This window comes from Euprymna scolopes, chromosome 13, assembly GCF_053919585.1.
Source record: "Euprymna scolopes isolate OS-2025 chromosome 13, ASM5391958v1, whole genome shotgun sequence".
Classification (NCBI taxonomy): domain Eukaryota; kingdom Metazoa; phylum Mollusca; class Cephalopoda; order Sepiida; family Sepiolidae; genus Euprymna; species Euprymna scolopes.
In genome coordinates, this window is record NC_136494.1 from 69,316,720 (window position 1) to 69,333,398 (window position 16,679).

At 35.7% G+C, this 16,679-nt stretch overlaps 1 protein-coding gene across 2 annotated transcripts in view; it reads left to right on the forward strand.

The window, feature by feature from the left end:
- The window catches only part of LOC145292061 (uncharacterized), a 146,263-nt gene that overhangs the window by 116,555 nt on the left and 13,029 nt on the right, over window positions 1-16,679 (forward strand). For both annotated transcript variants that reach the window (XM_080138109.1, XM_080138110.1), the window contains one exon: window positions 15,391-15,450. In XM_080138109.1, the coding sequence (XP_079994235.1) occupies window positions 15,391-15,450 (60 nt within the window). The remainder of the gene's footprint in view (window positions 1-15,390; window positions 15,451-16,679) is intronic.

A 16,679-nucleotide genomic window follows, 5' to 3' on the forward strand; every position in this document is an offset into this window, starting at 1 on the left:
TATGTATTAATACCCATAAGAGATTGTACAAGTGTAACAGACTTCCGGTGAGAGAGATTTGACTGCACTTCAACTGCTAGCCGAGTACATTATTGTTAATACACTTGTTCCTTAACCGACCCTCGACTTGATTGTTCTTATTTTCACTGTTGTTCCACGACACAACTGATTGGCGACAAGGAATTGAAACGACCATCACTGCAGAGAATCACCAAAAGTGATTGGAATAAAGATTCATAAAATCTTACGGCACAACACCTTCGTCATTTCAACAGATATTTGGATACGCAAGGATTAACAGCAAATTAATTACCACAATAGTAATTTGGCGATGGGGAAAAAACTTGCTACCAAAATCTACAGCGAAAAACACGAATGTTGTCAATTATTTAATAATTGAACACACTTACCAAGTGTTTTAGAAACGGAAAAAGGGTTCATTTTTTCTTCACCAGAAGCCATTTTTCCTACAGTAAGAATTTTCTTCTGCAAAGTTAAATGTCCAAAACCAACTAACAAATACCGGCTAAGCTTACGTTATTTCGATAGCATCTGGGATTTGAAAAAAAAAATCATGCTTGACATTGTCAAGAGAAAAAGAGGCAAACTGTGAAAAATAATTATTCGCGTACGTCATTTGTGCTTCGCAAACACGTAAAGAATCAAGTCATTTTTTGCAAAAGGCAAAGAGGGTAAAAGAAAAAAAAAACTAAAAAGTTTCCCATACGAATTCGTCGGATATTTAAAGCGACGTATTTTATTTTTGCTACGTAAAAACGCATGCAAATAAAAAAATGTTAAACAAATGTTATCTCGCTGGATTGTTTCTAGTAAGACTAGAAATGTAGCATTCAACAAATAAGTTACAAAAGGACGGCTAAACTGTTGTTCTTCAAACAAAAGAATTGAGAAAGAAAACTTGGTTGATTTTTTTTTTTTTTTTTTTTTTTTTTACTAAGGAATATTTCTTTAATACAACGTAAATTGTAAACTGAATTCGTATGATAGATGTGAAATTCAAAGATTCACTGTTGGAATTGTTCCAATTCCAGGCAGAGCAAAATCTTGCGTTGCAAAAGCAGCAAATTCAACAACAAATAGAAAGAGAAGAGAGATTTAAACAAGCATTTGAAGAAAAAATGCTTCAATAACAGAAATGCTTCAAGGAAATATTGATGAAAACACAGGGAGAAGAAAGAAAAATTCTGGAGGCGACACAGTTAATTAAAGCGAACGATAATCATAACGCATTTTCTCAAACAGCTGTGTAGCCGCTATTGAAAATTTCAATTATAATCCAGAAGACGATGTCACTTTCATCCAGTACTATAGACGATACGAGGATATTTTTATATTGGATTGACGCGAAAAAAGTTAGGCTTTTGCTAAGGGAATTGGGAACAGACGAGCATATAAAGTTTGTGAATTTTATTCTCCCAAAAAAGACCAGTGAGTTGAGCTTCCAAGAAACAGTTATGCTACTTACAGAATTGTTTTCTGCAAAAACGTCTCTTTTCCATAGGCGATATAAATGTATGAATGTTACTAGAAGAGAGGAAGACGACTACACTACTTATGCAAGTATAGTGAACAAGCATTTCGACGATTTTAAACTGGAAGAATTATTAGCAGATAATTTTAAATGTTTAATATTGTGCAAGGGCTGGTCTTAAATAAAGACGCTGAAATCAGGCATTGTGTTTTAAATAAATTCGAAAACGAACCAAATTTAAAACTACAAAACTTAGTGGAAGACTGTGAATGGTTTATTGCATTGAAACAAGACAGTTGTAACATAGAAGAAAGCGGAGTCTCGCATATTAAAAGGATCCATCAAAAGAAAAATTCGACTTCAAAAAATAACCAGAGAAAGAAACAGGGAAAAGATCCACCTGGACCATGTTGGAGGTGTGGAAATAAACATTGGTACAATGAGTGTCCCTACAAATTCAAACGATGTGACAACTGCTGCCAATTCACTCGTCGCGTATCCAAATCACAGATAGGCTCGTCGCATATCCAATTCACAGATAGGCTCGTCGCGTATCCAATTCACGAATAGGCTCGTCGCGTATCCAATTCACGAATAGGCTCGTCGCCTATCCAATTCACAGATAGGCTCGTCGCGTATCCAATTCACGGATAGGCTCGTCGCGTATCCAATTCACGGATAGGCTCGTCGCGTATCCAATTCACGGATAGGCTCGTCGCGTATCCAATTCACGAATAGGCTCGTCGCGTATCCAATTCACGAATAGGCTCGTCGCGTATCCAATTCACGAATAGGCTCGTCGCGTATCCAATTCACGAATAGGCTCGTCGCGTATCCAATTCACGAATAGGCTCGTCGCGTATCCAATTCACGAATAGGCTCGTCGCGTATCCAATTCACGAATCGGCTCGTCGCGTATCCAATTCACGAATAGGCTCGTCACCTATCCAATTCAGATAGGCTCAGCTCAGTTTTATTAAAAAATAATATCAGCTCAAATTCAATTAAAAGTTAGTGTAGGTTTAAAAAATATACACACACAATAACCCTTATCCCTGAGTGGCCATTGGGCCTTGATAAGAGGTGAACTCCATGTAAAAAAAAAAAACCAAAAAAAAACCAACAAAAACAAAAGAATGCCATCTGGAAATGAACATCATATGATGCATTTTTACCAACAGATGTCACTAATAATGGATCAAATGACCAGTACAAAAGGGAGTTGACAATGTAACAGGTGTTTTATATAAACAATATTATATAGTAGATAAATAAATAAATAAATAAACAAAAAGAATATCTGTCACTTTTTATATTGGAATATTTAAATTAAAAGTAGGTTAATGTATTCTTCACTATGAATACAGTTTTTTCAGATATAAAAATAAAAAGAATCTTGGCTCTCTACATTATTGCTGTTTATTTGATCTTTATATTTAAAGCAGTCTTATATTATTGCAGAATTTGTTTTTGCATTAATAAGCTCTCTCTTTCACATTTCTCTCTCTCGCTTTCTTTATATATATATATATATATATATATATATATATATATATATATATACATACTTTTTTAAAAGATAGGACGTTTTTATGACGTGAGAAGATCTTTTTCTGTTCTCTTTTTGTATAAATATAATAGTTGGAATTCTGAATGTTGAATTTGTATATGAAATGAAATGCGTGTTTCTTTGTATTTATTTTTTTTGATTTTATATGTATACTAGCAGAGTGACCCGATGTTGTTTAGGATTGAATGATGAGTTTCGCACTCCCATATTTTTATTGTCATCTAAATTGGTGAAATCGCCCATTTTTCAATCAAATCAATTGATTGCCTGCTCTAGTTGTGGACTCATTACGGTGTACTGGGAGAAAGCACCCATACCTCTCACAGCAACTTACATTGCACTGTAGGTAACCTAGTCAATTTTATAAAATTATTTTTTATATATAATGGTCGTAATTAAAGTTTAAAATACAAAAGTCCAGTATCATGCTTCAGTTATGCTTTAAAGAGAACCATTCATTTTGAACATGCTCTTGTCATATCAAAGAAACCACTTTTGATTTTATATGTCTGGACTTACTGCTTGTACGGTGATAATAGCTTGAATTTAAGTTTAAAATGAAAAAGTCAAGTATCATTGTGAAATTGTGCTTTAAACAGAAACGTTCATTTTGAATGTGCCCCTATCATATCAAAGAGCCTACTGTAGATTTTATGTGTCAAGCGTTTCGGCTTGTGTGGTAATAAAATTTCTGAAATACACTTGTGCTATTTGGCTGTGTAAGGTGTTAACTTTGATTAAAATTGCCCATTCCCTCTTTAATTGGGTTATATTGATTATCGATTATCATTGAAGGCATTCCAGTACAAAAACTATCTAAGAACAATAGCAAGCACATAACGTACCTTCATGTAAAATTTCATAGAAACTGATCCAGCCATTTTCGAATTCATAGGAAACAAATTCTCACACACACACACAAAGTTCCTTTTATATAATAGTAGATATGTATCGTGTGTGTGTGTGTGTGTGTGTGTATATATATATATATATATATATATATATATATATATATAAGGCTATGGATTGCATGGCACCTTCTCATTGGCTATACCGTCTCCTCCTATCACCTCCTTTCCTGTACACACACATCCATTTTGTTACATTGAGGAAGTCTGAAGTACAGTCGAAAATTTTATGCTGGAAAAAAAAACTTTTTTTTTTTTCAAAAGACATTTTGTATTCCTACTATAAATAATGAATAAAGAAAAGATATAAACTTCACATTAATTTTTTATACATATTTATATATACACACAAACATATATATATATGCATGCATACACACACATGCACATACATATATACAGGTTGGAGAACCAATATTTACAATATTTTATGATAAGACTTTAACAACAAAGTATGACTAATTATGTTTTTAGATGGTTACGACCTTTAATTACCATTGCTCCCAGGTCCACTCTGACTTGAAGTGGCAGTACCTGTTAGGGTCCCAACTATGGGTTAAATAGAAACCGATTTGAAAACAACAAATATATTCTATTAAAAAATTTTTCTTCAAAATCTTTGGATTCGGCATTAAATAACCCAAAAAGGGTTGATATGCCGTAAAACAAAAACAGCCAACCAACCAACCAAAATGCTCCAAATAGAATAATTCAGAGGGTTTAGGTCTGGGCTAGAAGAAATATCGAAAAATTGGCCAAAAACATTAATTCCTTCACTCTCAACTGGGCACTTTTCTACAGGGAGGGTTGTTTTTTTCGCTGCGATTTTCTGCAAGTCATTCAAAGCTCGTGTAAGCAACGTCGCATAAAAGGCATAATTTCAACCGGCGGTGACGTCACAACCATGATAGGCTCATCGATGAGACAGTTCGTTCTTTTTCACCTCTTTTTCTTCTGGCGCATTATGGGTTTGAGTCTGCTTACTGCTCCTCGTTTTTCTTTTGTTTTTACTCAACCTCCACTTTTCCACCTTCGCGTCATGGGTTTGAGCCTACCTGCCTACTACGACTTTTTTTTTTTTTTCCTCAACACACACTTCTAAACACCTGCGCAGCACCGGGTACCTAGGCTAGTAAATGATAAGAAAACAACATCATTAGCAAAATGGGCAAGATAATTAAGAATACATAACATCGACTACAAATTGAAATGGTCTATATTAGGAAACGGTAGTAAATACTCGCCAAATAAGTCTGGCTGTTGCAACCTTTACATTCTAGAATCATAGCAGGCCGCCCGGCATTGCCTGGTTGTAAAATACACTTAAATACAATATTTTGATTAATGCAGTTTTCGTATTTATTATGTTATATTGGATCCAATATATAGTAATGATTTAAAAAGTTTTAAAAAAAATAAAAAAATGCCTTGTGCGCCACCACCGAGAATCGAAACAAAGGCATTTAGCTTATGATTTACTTTTTCCCTTGATGTTAATGCCTGAGCTACAAAGATATGTTTGCTGCAAGGCGAAAAATTAAAACATTAACTAATAGCTATTATGTTACACATGTATATTTGTAATGCCATCATTCAATGCTCATCGGACAAATTCCATTTTTTTAATTTTCACACTTTTGTGCTGATTTTCCCTGGCTAAAACCCAAATATAAAGTTTCGCATGGGTTCAAATATATATATATATTTATATATATATATACAAGTTTTACGTCTAGAGACCAAAAACTGACAGGAGTTTGGTAGGAAAATGTTTTTAAACAAATATATATGTGCATACATAAATATATATAGAAAGAGGCTTGTGTTTACTATAACCTTTTTACGCAAATATTATGCAAGTATACATCATGTAGAATATCTGCATGAATATAATTACACGTAATAGTTAACTAAAGTTGATCATCCCATAAGAAAACCGAAAAAAAATTAATAGGGAATTAATTAAAATGAATATTTAAAAGAATATGCAAATTAGCTAGATCTTCTTGCAAATGAATGCAATTTCACAACCCATATATAACAAAGTTGTATTTTTACTTTTTAAATAAATAGAAAATCGGTTTTTTAATATAAATATCAATACATACACACAAAAAATATATATAGGAGTGTATGTGTGTGTGTGTGTATACATATATATATATTTCATGATTCTTTGGAGGTACAAAATTTAAATATTGCAATCATAAAGGGAAGACTTTTATTATTCATGATTAATAGTAAAATGTATACAACACGTTTAAAAATAAAGAAGGAAAAAGAGGAAATAAAAATAAAGGGGGTAGTCAGCAGACTGGTTTCTCCCTCGCTTTTTCAAAGCTGTATCGAGGGATTTAGAAAAAGAAAAAATATGTACATTATTAAAATAAAGTTACGTTGCATTCTGTTCATGGGTGAAAAACAAAATAAACACAGGAAAGTGATTAAAATAAAGTAAATAATCATATTTTCGAAGCTCCTAGAGGTTAATCATGCTCAAACCCAAGAGACAATCCCCTCTGTTTACAGAGAGAACGCCTCCTCAACTGAACATGAATAGTCTCCAAGACTTTTAAATGAAATGTGAAGTGAGCATGACTAAGAATTGAGCTGAAATTCGCTGCACATGATGGGTTTTTAATAAGATGGTTAGTTATTGAAGACCCGTATCTATTGGCAACTATGCCAGTTGCTCGGTATGTCCCATTTCTGATTTTGCTAGGTATGTGCTGTTATATTTTTCCATTCAATCTCAATGTTGTTCGACCCACATAGTTGGCACCACAACTACACTTAAAATTGTAAATTACATTATTATTATGATGAGGCGATAGAACATCTTTTTGAGGGGATGGTATTACGGTTTTCATAGAGAACACAATATGCACATTTGAAACAAAATAACATATTTGAACAATTGAACTGATATGTTTAGCAAACTTCTCACTTATTGTCCCCAACTATGGTAAACGAAGATATACAGGACATTTAGTCACTGTTTTAACTTTAGTTTCAGAAAACTCGGTTATTTTTCTTTGCATAACTGACCTAATCGCATCAAGAGAGTACCCATTCTTGGATAGGATATCAGTAATTATTTTAAATTCTTCATCCAATTTTGATTTTGAACAAATCATCAGGGCACAATGTGTTAGGGTCCAAATTGAATTAATCTTACGTTTTTGGAGGCAAAATTAATCCCAGCGGGTATACTGTCCTGTAAATGTAGATTTGTGTTATATTAATGTAAGGTAACTAGAGGGTGTTTTTGTTACCCATACATCAAAGGTCTTCAATAACTGACCATCTCATAAAAAACACGTCATGTGATGCAAACTTCAGCACAAACTCTTTTTCAATTCTGAGTCATGCTCACTCAATATTCCATTTAAAGATCTTGGAGACCGTTCACGTTCGGTTGAGGAGGCTTTCTCTCTGTAAACAGAGGGAATGTCTCTTAGGTTTGAGTGTGATTAAACTCTAGGATCTTCGAAAATATCATAACATTACTTTATTTTAATCGCTTCCCTATTCTTTTTTTTTTTTTTTTTCCACCCATGAACAGAACACAATGTAACTTTATTTTAATAATGTACATATTTTTTTATTTTTCATTTTTAAGTCTCGCAATACAGCTTAGATAAAGTGAGAGCGAAAACTGGGACTCCCTCCTTTATTTTTATTTTCTATTCTCCTCTCACCATTTTTTTAAAACATCTTTTATGCATTTTACTTTTTATCATGAATAAGTCTTCCATTCATGATTACTAATGTGTGTGTACATATATATATGTATGTATGTATGTATGCATATATATGTATATACACACACACTTTCAAAATCATAATATAAATAAATATTTATAATTTAATCATATTTTGAAAATAATGCTCATTAATTGAGGTAGACAATACATATATGAGGGGAATTAAATTATACAAATTAACATTTACAAAATTCATTCTTCAAAGACAAGAAATATAAGATTGTATTTCTTGTTTTTGAACAATAAATTTTGTAAATGTTAATTTTAATTTAAATTCACATAACAATTTTAAGCACGTACATCAAGTCTGTTGTCCAGGTCGCTGGGAAAATGATGGGATCCTTCTACTGCTCCAGAAGATATCTCACTACTGACGCAATTCTCTATCTATATAAAAGCCAAGTACGTCCAAGGATGGAATACTGCTGCCACATCTGGGCAAGAGCTGCTAAAATAGCCTATCCTGCCTGGACAGAGTACAAAATAGACTTTGTGGCTTAGTGGAGGATGCCCTTTTCTCTTCCCTGCAACCTCTCTCCCACAGAAGAGACGTTGCGAGCCTGTCTTTGTTTTATCGTTATTTCCATGGCAAGTGCTTATCTAAGCTCCAATCTCTGGTCCCCCCTCGCCAATCTTTCATGATAAAGACCCGTCTAGCTGAAACCACTGTCAATAATTTTCCCCACTCTTTATCTGTGCCTAAATCAAAACAAAGATTCCATGAACAAAGCTTTTTTCTTAGAACTGCACGCCTGTAGAACTCTCTTCCGTTTGCCTGTTTCCCCACCTGACTACAACTTGGATGTCTTCAAGTACAACATAAACAAATTCCTGATAAACCGCCCCCTTAAGTAAAACACTTTATCAGATCTCCATTACTAACGATTACTATGACACTATCCCATTGATTACTGTACATGCAATAACCTGTATCCCCGAGAGACTTCCGGGCCTTGATAAGTGGTGACCTCCAAGTAAAACAAAACAAAAAAAGGAAAAAAAAGCCAGTTTAATCCATGATTTAGAAACATCAAACTATTTGTTTATGGTCATTCTATAATTGCAATAATAATTTTTAAAAAAACCCTCAAAACACCAACTCCGACACATTCCGGTGGGTTTTTGGTGTGAAAAACGAGCCTCTAACCTTTAAGATCCGCATCTTAGTCAACTGTTGAGGCCATGTTCGTCCATCAGTTGATCAATTCAGCTCCTCATCTCAATTTCCTAAAGCTCCTCTGACCTAGTCAAAAGATGTCCATAGTATCACATTTCTAAAGAGGCTTCAATTCAGTCATGAGAGACAATAGATATACACCTTGTAAGGGTTTCTGTATGGGGAATCTACTGTGAAGCAGAGGTTGCATAATCTCCAATCACCCCTTTTCCTGAGCCTATATTGTATGAGTCTGATGTCAAGAAAAAGTCAACAATCATCACACATACAACACAAATGTCAAACATCACACATACAACACAAATGTCAAACATCACACATACAACACAAATGTCAAACATCACACATACAACACAAATGTCAAACATCACACATACAACACAGAAGTCAAACATCACACATACAACACAGAAGTCAACAATCATCACACATACAACACAAAAGTCAACAATCATCACACATACAACACAAAAGTCAACAATCATCACACATACAACACAAAAGTCAACAATCATCACACATACAACACAAAAGTCAACAATCATCACACATACAACACAAAAGTCAACAATCATCACACATACAACACAAAAGTCAACAATCATCACACATACAACACAAAAGTCAACAATCATCACACATACAACACAAAAGTCAACAATCATCACACATACAACACAAAAGTCAACAATCATCACACATACAACACAAAAGTCAACAATCATCACACATACAACACAAAAGTCAACAATCATCACACATACAACACAAAAGTCAACAATCATCACACATACAACACCTGGTAGTCTCAAATGGCCACCCACTTAATACTGACCAGGCGCAACATTGCTTAATTTTGATGATCTAATAGTAACTAGTGTGTGAACATGACTATGCTGTACCATTGCTGAGCGTTTTTTCTTTTATGCAAATGACTGTGAGCAAGACATTATGAGCACTTAAAATTCAATAAGTGTGAATTTATTGCCACAGAAACAAATAAAAAATAGACCTTGTTTAAACTAATATTTTTATGCAAAGGATCTTGTAGTTTGCTTTAAGTATTATAGCAGTGGTTTAAAAAGTTTTAAAAAATGGTGCAGTATGATTTTAGGTCAGACGTAACGGACAAGGCTGGAGAGCCATATGTGTTGGTTTTGATTCTAGTTGATAGCACCCAAGTTATATTTTTTCTTTAACTTTCAAAATCACTACTATATATTGGGTACAATATAATAATTAATAGAGAATTGGCTCTTTAATAATAAATAGAAAATCTTCATGAATTAAAATATCATAATTAAGCATATTTTACAACTGGGCAATGCCAAGCACTGTGCTAGTGTTTGTATAAATAAAGAAATGTATGTATGTATGTATGCATATATATATATATATATATATATATATATATATATATATATATATATATATATAAACTCGAAATACCTCTAAAAGTATTTTTAAATTAATGATTTATCCAATATAATCATTACATCTACTTAGGTTTTATCTTTTTAAAATAAACTTTATACACAAAATGATTTGAAACAAATAGTCTGATGTTTCTAAATCAAAGATTAAACTGACTTAAATTTGTTATTTGAATTTTCTTTTGTGTCTGTTAATTGATAAATACAGTATTTGACACTGTTATTTTTACAAGCAAAATGGCAATAGAATATTGATTCCGTTCTCAATCATTTTTTTTTTTTCAGCTAAATAAATGTCTAAAAATTCTTTAGGATGTTATAATTTTAGGAAAGATGTTCACTTTTGAATGATGATAAAATTGAATCTGCTGATAAGACTTCTTCATTTGAGAAAGACATTTACAAAGATCTATTTGTGTAATAGCATCATCATCGGCAATCACTTGTGACGAGTATGATTGTTCTTCCGTTGGTGAGATTGGGCCTGGTAATTTGTGGGTCCTCAGATGGTTGTGGAGGCTGATCCTTGACCCGCAGACTTTATCAGTGAGGACATGTGTGGATAGTCGACTGGGTAGTGGAAGAGGCGGAAGAAGCTGTGTCGGTAGTAGATCTCTCCTTTCTCTGCTTCCTCCTGTTTTCTGTGGCTCTGTGGAGGTCCTTTTCTGAGTGAACTGTGCCTTCATGGACCATCTTTCTCTACATGCCCCTCTGAAGAGCAGCATCCTCCCAGCTGATGAGGCTGAAGTGACACTGTCTCAGGTCTACTTTATGTTGTCCTTATATCTCTTTTTCTGTCCTCCTTGGGACCGCTTTCCCTCTTTTAGTTGACCATAGAGCACTTGCTTTGGAAGGCGGTTGTCAGGCATGCGTAGAGCACTTGCTTTGGAAGGCGGTTGTCAGGCATGCGTAGAGCACTTGCTTTGGAAGGTGATTGTAAGGCATGCGTAGAGCACTTGCTTTGGAAGGCGGTTGTCAGGCATGCGTAGAGCACTTACTTTGGAAGGCGGTTGTCAGGCATGCGTAGAGCACTTGCTTTGGAAGGTGATTGTTAGGCATGCGTAGAGCACTTGCTTTGGAAGGTGATTGTCAGGCATGCGTAGTGCACTTGCTTTGGAAGGCGGTTGTCAGGCATGCGTAGAGCACTTGCTTTGGAAGGCGGTTGTCAGGCATGCGTAGAGCACTTGCTTTGGAAGGTGATTGTCAGGCATGCGTAGAGCACTTGCTTTGGAAGGCGGTTGTCAGGCATGCGTAGAGCACTTGCTTTGGAAGGCGGTTGTCAGGCATGCGTAGAGCACTTGCTTTGGAAGGTGATTGTTAGGCATGCGTAGAGCACTTGCTTTGGAAGGTGATTGTCAGGCATGCGTAGTGCACTTGCTTTGGAAGGCGGTTGTCAGGCATGCGTAGAGCACTTGCTTTGGAAGGTGTTTGTCAGGCATGCGTAGTGCACTTGCTTTGGAAGGCGGTTGTCAGGCATGCGTAGAGCACTTGCTTTGGAAGGCGGTTGTCAGGCATGCGTAGAGCACTTGCTTTGGAAGGCGGTTGTCAGGCATGCGTAGAGCACTTGCTTTGGAAGGCGGTTGTCAGGCATACGTAGAGCACTTGCTTTGGAAGGCGGTTGTCAGGCATGAGTAGTGCACTTGCTTTGGAAGGCGGTTGTCAGGCATGCGTAGAGCACTTGCTTTGGAAGGCGGTTGTCAGGCATGCGTAGAGCACTTGCTTTGGAAGGTGATTGTCAGGCATGCGTAGAGCACTTGCTTTGGAAGGTGATTGTCAGGCATGCGTAGTGCACTTGCTTTGGAAGGCGGTTGTAAGGCATGCGTAGAGCACTTGCTTTGGAAGGCGGTTGTCAGGCATGCGTAGAGCACTTGCTTTGGAAGGCGATTGTCAGGCATGCGTAGAGCACTTGCTTTGGAAGGCGGTTGTCAGGCATGCGTAGAGCACTTGCTTTGGAAGGCGGTTGTCAGGCATACGTAGAGCACTTGCTTTGGAAGGCGGTTGTCAGGCATGCGTAGTGCACTTGCTTTGGAAGGCGGTTGTCAGGCATGCGTAGAGCACTTGCTTTGGAAGGCGGTTGTCAGGCATGCGTAGAGCACTTGCTTTGGAAGGCGATTGTCAGGCATGCGTAGTGCACTTGCTTTGGAAGGCGGTTGTCAGGCATGCATAGAGCACTTGCTTTGGAAAGTGATTGTCAGGCATGCGTAGTGCACTTGCTTTGGAAGGCGGTTGTCAGGCATGCGTAGAGCACTTGCTTTGGAAGGCGGTTTTCAGGCATGCGTAGAGCACTTGCTTTGGAAGGCGATTGTCAGGCATGCGTAGAGCACTTGCTTTGGAAGGCGATTGTCAGGCATGCGTAGAGCACTTGCTTTGGAAGGCGGTTGTCAGGCATGCGTAGAGCACTTGCTTTGGAAGGCGGTTGTCAGGCATGCGTAGAGCACTTGCTTTGGAAGGCGGTTGTCAGGCATACGTAGAGCACTTGCTTTGGAAGGCGGTTGTCAGGCATGCGTAGAGCACTTGCTTTGGAAGGCGGTTGTCAGGCATGCGTAGGGCACTTGCTTTGGAAGGCGGTTGTCAGGCATGCGTAGAGCACTTGCTTTGGAAGGCGATTGTCAGGCATGCGTAGTGCACTTGCTTTGGAAGGCGGTTGTCAGGCATGCGTAGAGCACTTGCTTTGGAAGGCGGTTGTCAGGCATGCGTAGAGCACTTGCTTTGGAAGGTGATTGTCAGGCATGCGTAGAGCACTTGCTTTGGAAGGTGATTGTCAGGCATGCGTAGTGCACTTGCTTTGGAAGGCGATTGTCAGGCATGCGTAGAGCACTTGCTTTGGAAGGCGGTTGTCAGGCATGCGTAGAGCACTTGCTTTGGAAGGCGGTTGTCAGGCATACGTAGAGCACTTGCTTTGGAAGGCGGTTGTCAGGCATGCGTAGTGCACTTGCTTTGGAAGGCGGTTGTCAGGCATGCGTAGAGCACTTGCTTTGGAAGGCGGTTGTCAGGCATGCGTAGAGCACTTGCTTTGGAAGGTGATTGTCAGGCATGCGTAGAGCACTTGCCTTGGAAGGTGGTTGTCAGGCATACGTAGAGCACTTGCTTTGGAAGGTGATTGTCAGGCATGCGTAGTGCACTTGCTTTGGAAGGCGGTTGTCAGGCATGCGTAAAGCACTTGCTTTGGAAGGTGGTTGTCAGGCATGCACATAACGTGGCCCATCTAGAGCAGCTCGTGTTGGATGATAGCTGTGGTGATGGTAGGTATGTTCGCCTCCTTAAGGCCGTTTACGTTTGTTCGTCGATTCTTCCATCCAATCCTGAGAATCTTGTGGAGACAACACTGGTGATACTGCTCCCCGGGCCTTCAGAGCATGTAATATACACCCTCTCTCTTAGTGTATTTTTTTTTTTTTTTTCTTTTTTGAAGTTTGCAAAAATATATGCAGATATTACATGGGGATTTTACAGTAATTCAAAAGTTAAGTGACAAATCTCTAATTAAATGCTTGGATATTTAAAAAGAATCAAGGAAACATTTTGGAACTGTCTTATCACTAATCCAGACATTACACCTCGATTTCTTATAACAAACATTAACTTTTATAAGAATATTTTAATTTATTTTAAAAATTTTACAGAAAGTTTACAATACAGTAAATTTTTTTTATAAAATAAGATGTGGCCCAAATACAGCATTAGGTGGAGTGAGATGGGGTTTGTGATTAATGATTGTGAGACAACTAAAGATTTATATCTTTTAAATCAAAACTGATTTGCATTAGTTCGTCATTAGTTTACAAAATGCAATTTAAATTTTTTTCATAAACAATTGGAGAGTCAACTATTGGTATGTAAAATAAAAAGTTGGTGGAGGAACAGAATAGTTAAAGTCGCCTCCCCTTGTTAAAAATGAATTTTCAGGTCATTCTAACTTTTTAGGAATGTCCACTAAATTTTTTCACCCATAATCTTAAATCTATCTGGCAAGGTCATACCACCATGCATAATCGCATAAAAAGCCCCCCCCCCCCCCAAATAAATGCACAATATTTTTCTGCAAGAGAAAAATTAAAAATTCTATTTTAACTGCTGTAAAGCGTGACAATGTCTTGGAAGTAGGAGCTCATTTTACATTAAATTTATGTGTGAAACTAAACTCTAAATTTTCAAATATTTTTTTTTCCTTTTTTCATGGTGTTCACAAAAAAGTAGAATCCAATTTTGTGTGTGTGTGTGGAAGGGGGTGACAAGGTAAAAGCCTACCAAAATAATTCAAACACAGACAAGTCCACTAACAACAAATTAATATTTTTTTTTAAATGACAAAAATATCGGTTTATATTTCATTTATTATTATCAATAAATGTTTATCAATATTGTTTTTTTTTTTTTTTTGACAAAAATGATTTTATTTTGCTTTTAAATATTTTTCCAATACTTTGTAAATGTTATGAAATTATTGTTTTCTTTTGTCATTTTCCCAATTCATAATTTATAACTTTTTGTTGTGCAAGAAAATAAGATATTAGAGCTCTGCATCCTTTAATCTTTTTAAAGAAAAATTCCATTTTTTTTTAAGTGAAATATAAACAGCCTTAAAAACTTGATTATTACTTAGCAATTTTTTTTCTTCCATACATAATTAACTGCACCTTGCAATTTGTTTAGTTATTCTTATGACTTGCTTTTTCAGAATATTATTTTCATTCCAATCAAAGGGAAGTAATTCTGTATGGAAGAATACAGAATTACATCTTATTTTTAAGATAGCAGCCATTTCAAAATAATTTAAAGTATTTTTCTGTAAGGAATTAAACAGAATTACATTTTATTCTTTTTATAATCACACTTATTCAGAAGAAAAACTGACAAACCAGAATCAAATATTGATTTTATACGACAAAGAAACAATAAAAATGATTGACTTATATATTACACGATTACATTTATATATTACAGTAAGAAGAAATATTGTAGTTTTTAACTGCATAAAATTCAAAGTTATTATCTTGTTGCATTTATGCTTTTTTCTGATCAATCTTATTTTTTTCATTTCAGCCATTTTTACTCCAACTTGGAGAAACAGAAGTCATTATTTTAACTCGTGATCGGAAAAAGGTATGGATTTAAGGCAAGAAAATGTTTCATATTTGATAAAAAGATTTTTTAACAATATTTCAAACATTAAATATTATTTCATTTACTTTATTTACATGTGTTGGCACCGGTCACCTTTATATCCCCAAAGTTAAGTGACATTGAACCATCTGGGAATAATAGGTGCTCTGTGTGCTCTCCATTTGTAATTTTTCCCAGCTGTCTTGAATTTTGCCTTCTCACTGGAATCAAACAGTGCCGGCTCTGGAGAAGAGTGGTTGGTGATTGCACAACCCTTGCTTCACAATTACGCATGAAGGCACATTTACAATGGGTATCAATAGTCCGTCAGTGTTGAACGGAGCCATATGTGTGTGTGTGTGTGTGTATATATATATATATATATATATATATATATATATGTGTGTGTGTGTATATATATGTATGTATATTATTATTATTATTTTATATATTTACATAAAATTTCATGTATCGGTTTTCAATGCTTGATACATAAACCGAGCTAGGTAGTAAGGTTTGAAAATATATATGGCAATTAAGCTACACAGAATTTTCCATGTTTCATCCTCATGAGAATTCGTCAGATTGTTGCATGAAATTTATGTCGTTTTGTGTTTTTATATACCCATAGTATTAGATTTAGTGTGTATGTATGTGTGTGTATATATATATATATCCCTTTGTCAGATATGTTCAACTTTAATTGAAATGTGCATGTATGTATATATATATATATATACACAGCATAATCGCGTTGACACACTGGTTCTCATCACTAAAGTTAGGCAAGGTTGAGTTTGAGTCGGGTTAGTACCATTTGGGAATTCTACGCACTGTATATGCTCTTCGCTTATCTCGGTATTTATTTCCTATCGTCCTGAAGACACACTCCAATTCTCACTGGTATTTAACAATGTCAACTCAAGAGAGGTGCGGTTGGAGATTACGAACCTCTCGCCACAAAAATTTAATGCACAGAAACCCCTATGATGGGTATCCATAGTTTGTCAAAGACTGAAGGAGCCTCTTATATATACATACATACATGTATCGAACTGCTCTACTCATCTGTACTTTGAACATTTTAATATCTTTTTTTTTTTTTTTAGGTAACACTTGTCATTGCGGATTAAATAAAGGATTCAGTTCAAAAGATAACTAATTCATAAGCTACTAGAAAAGGGCCATAGTGTTTACTATCCAAAGCATTGCAAAAAAAACTACATATA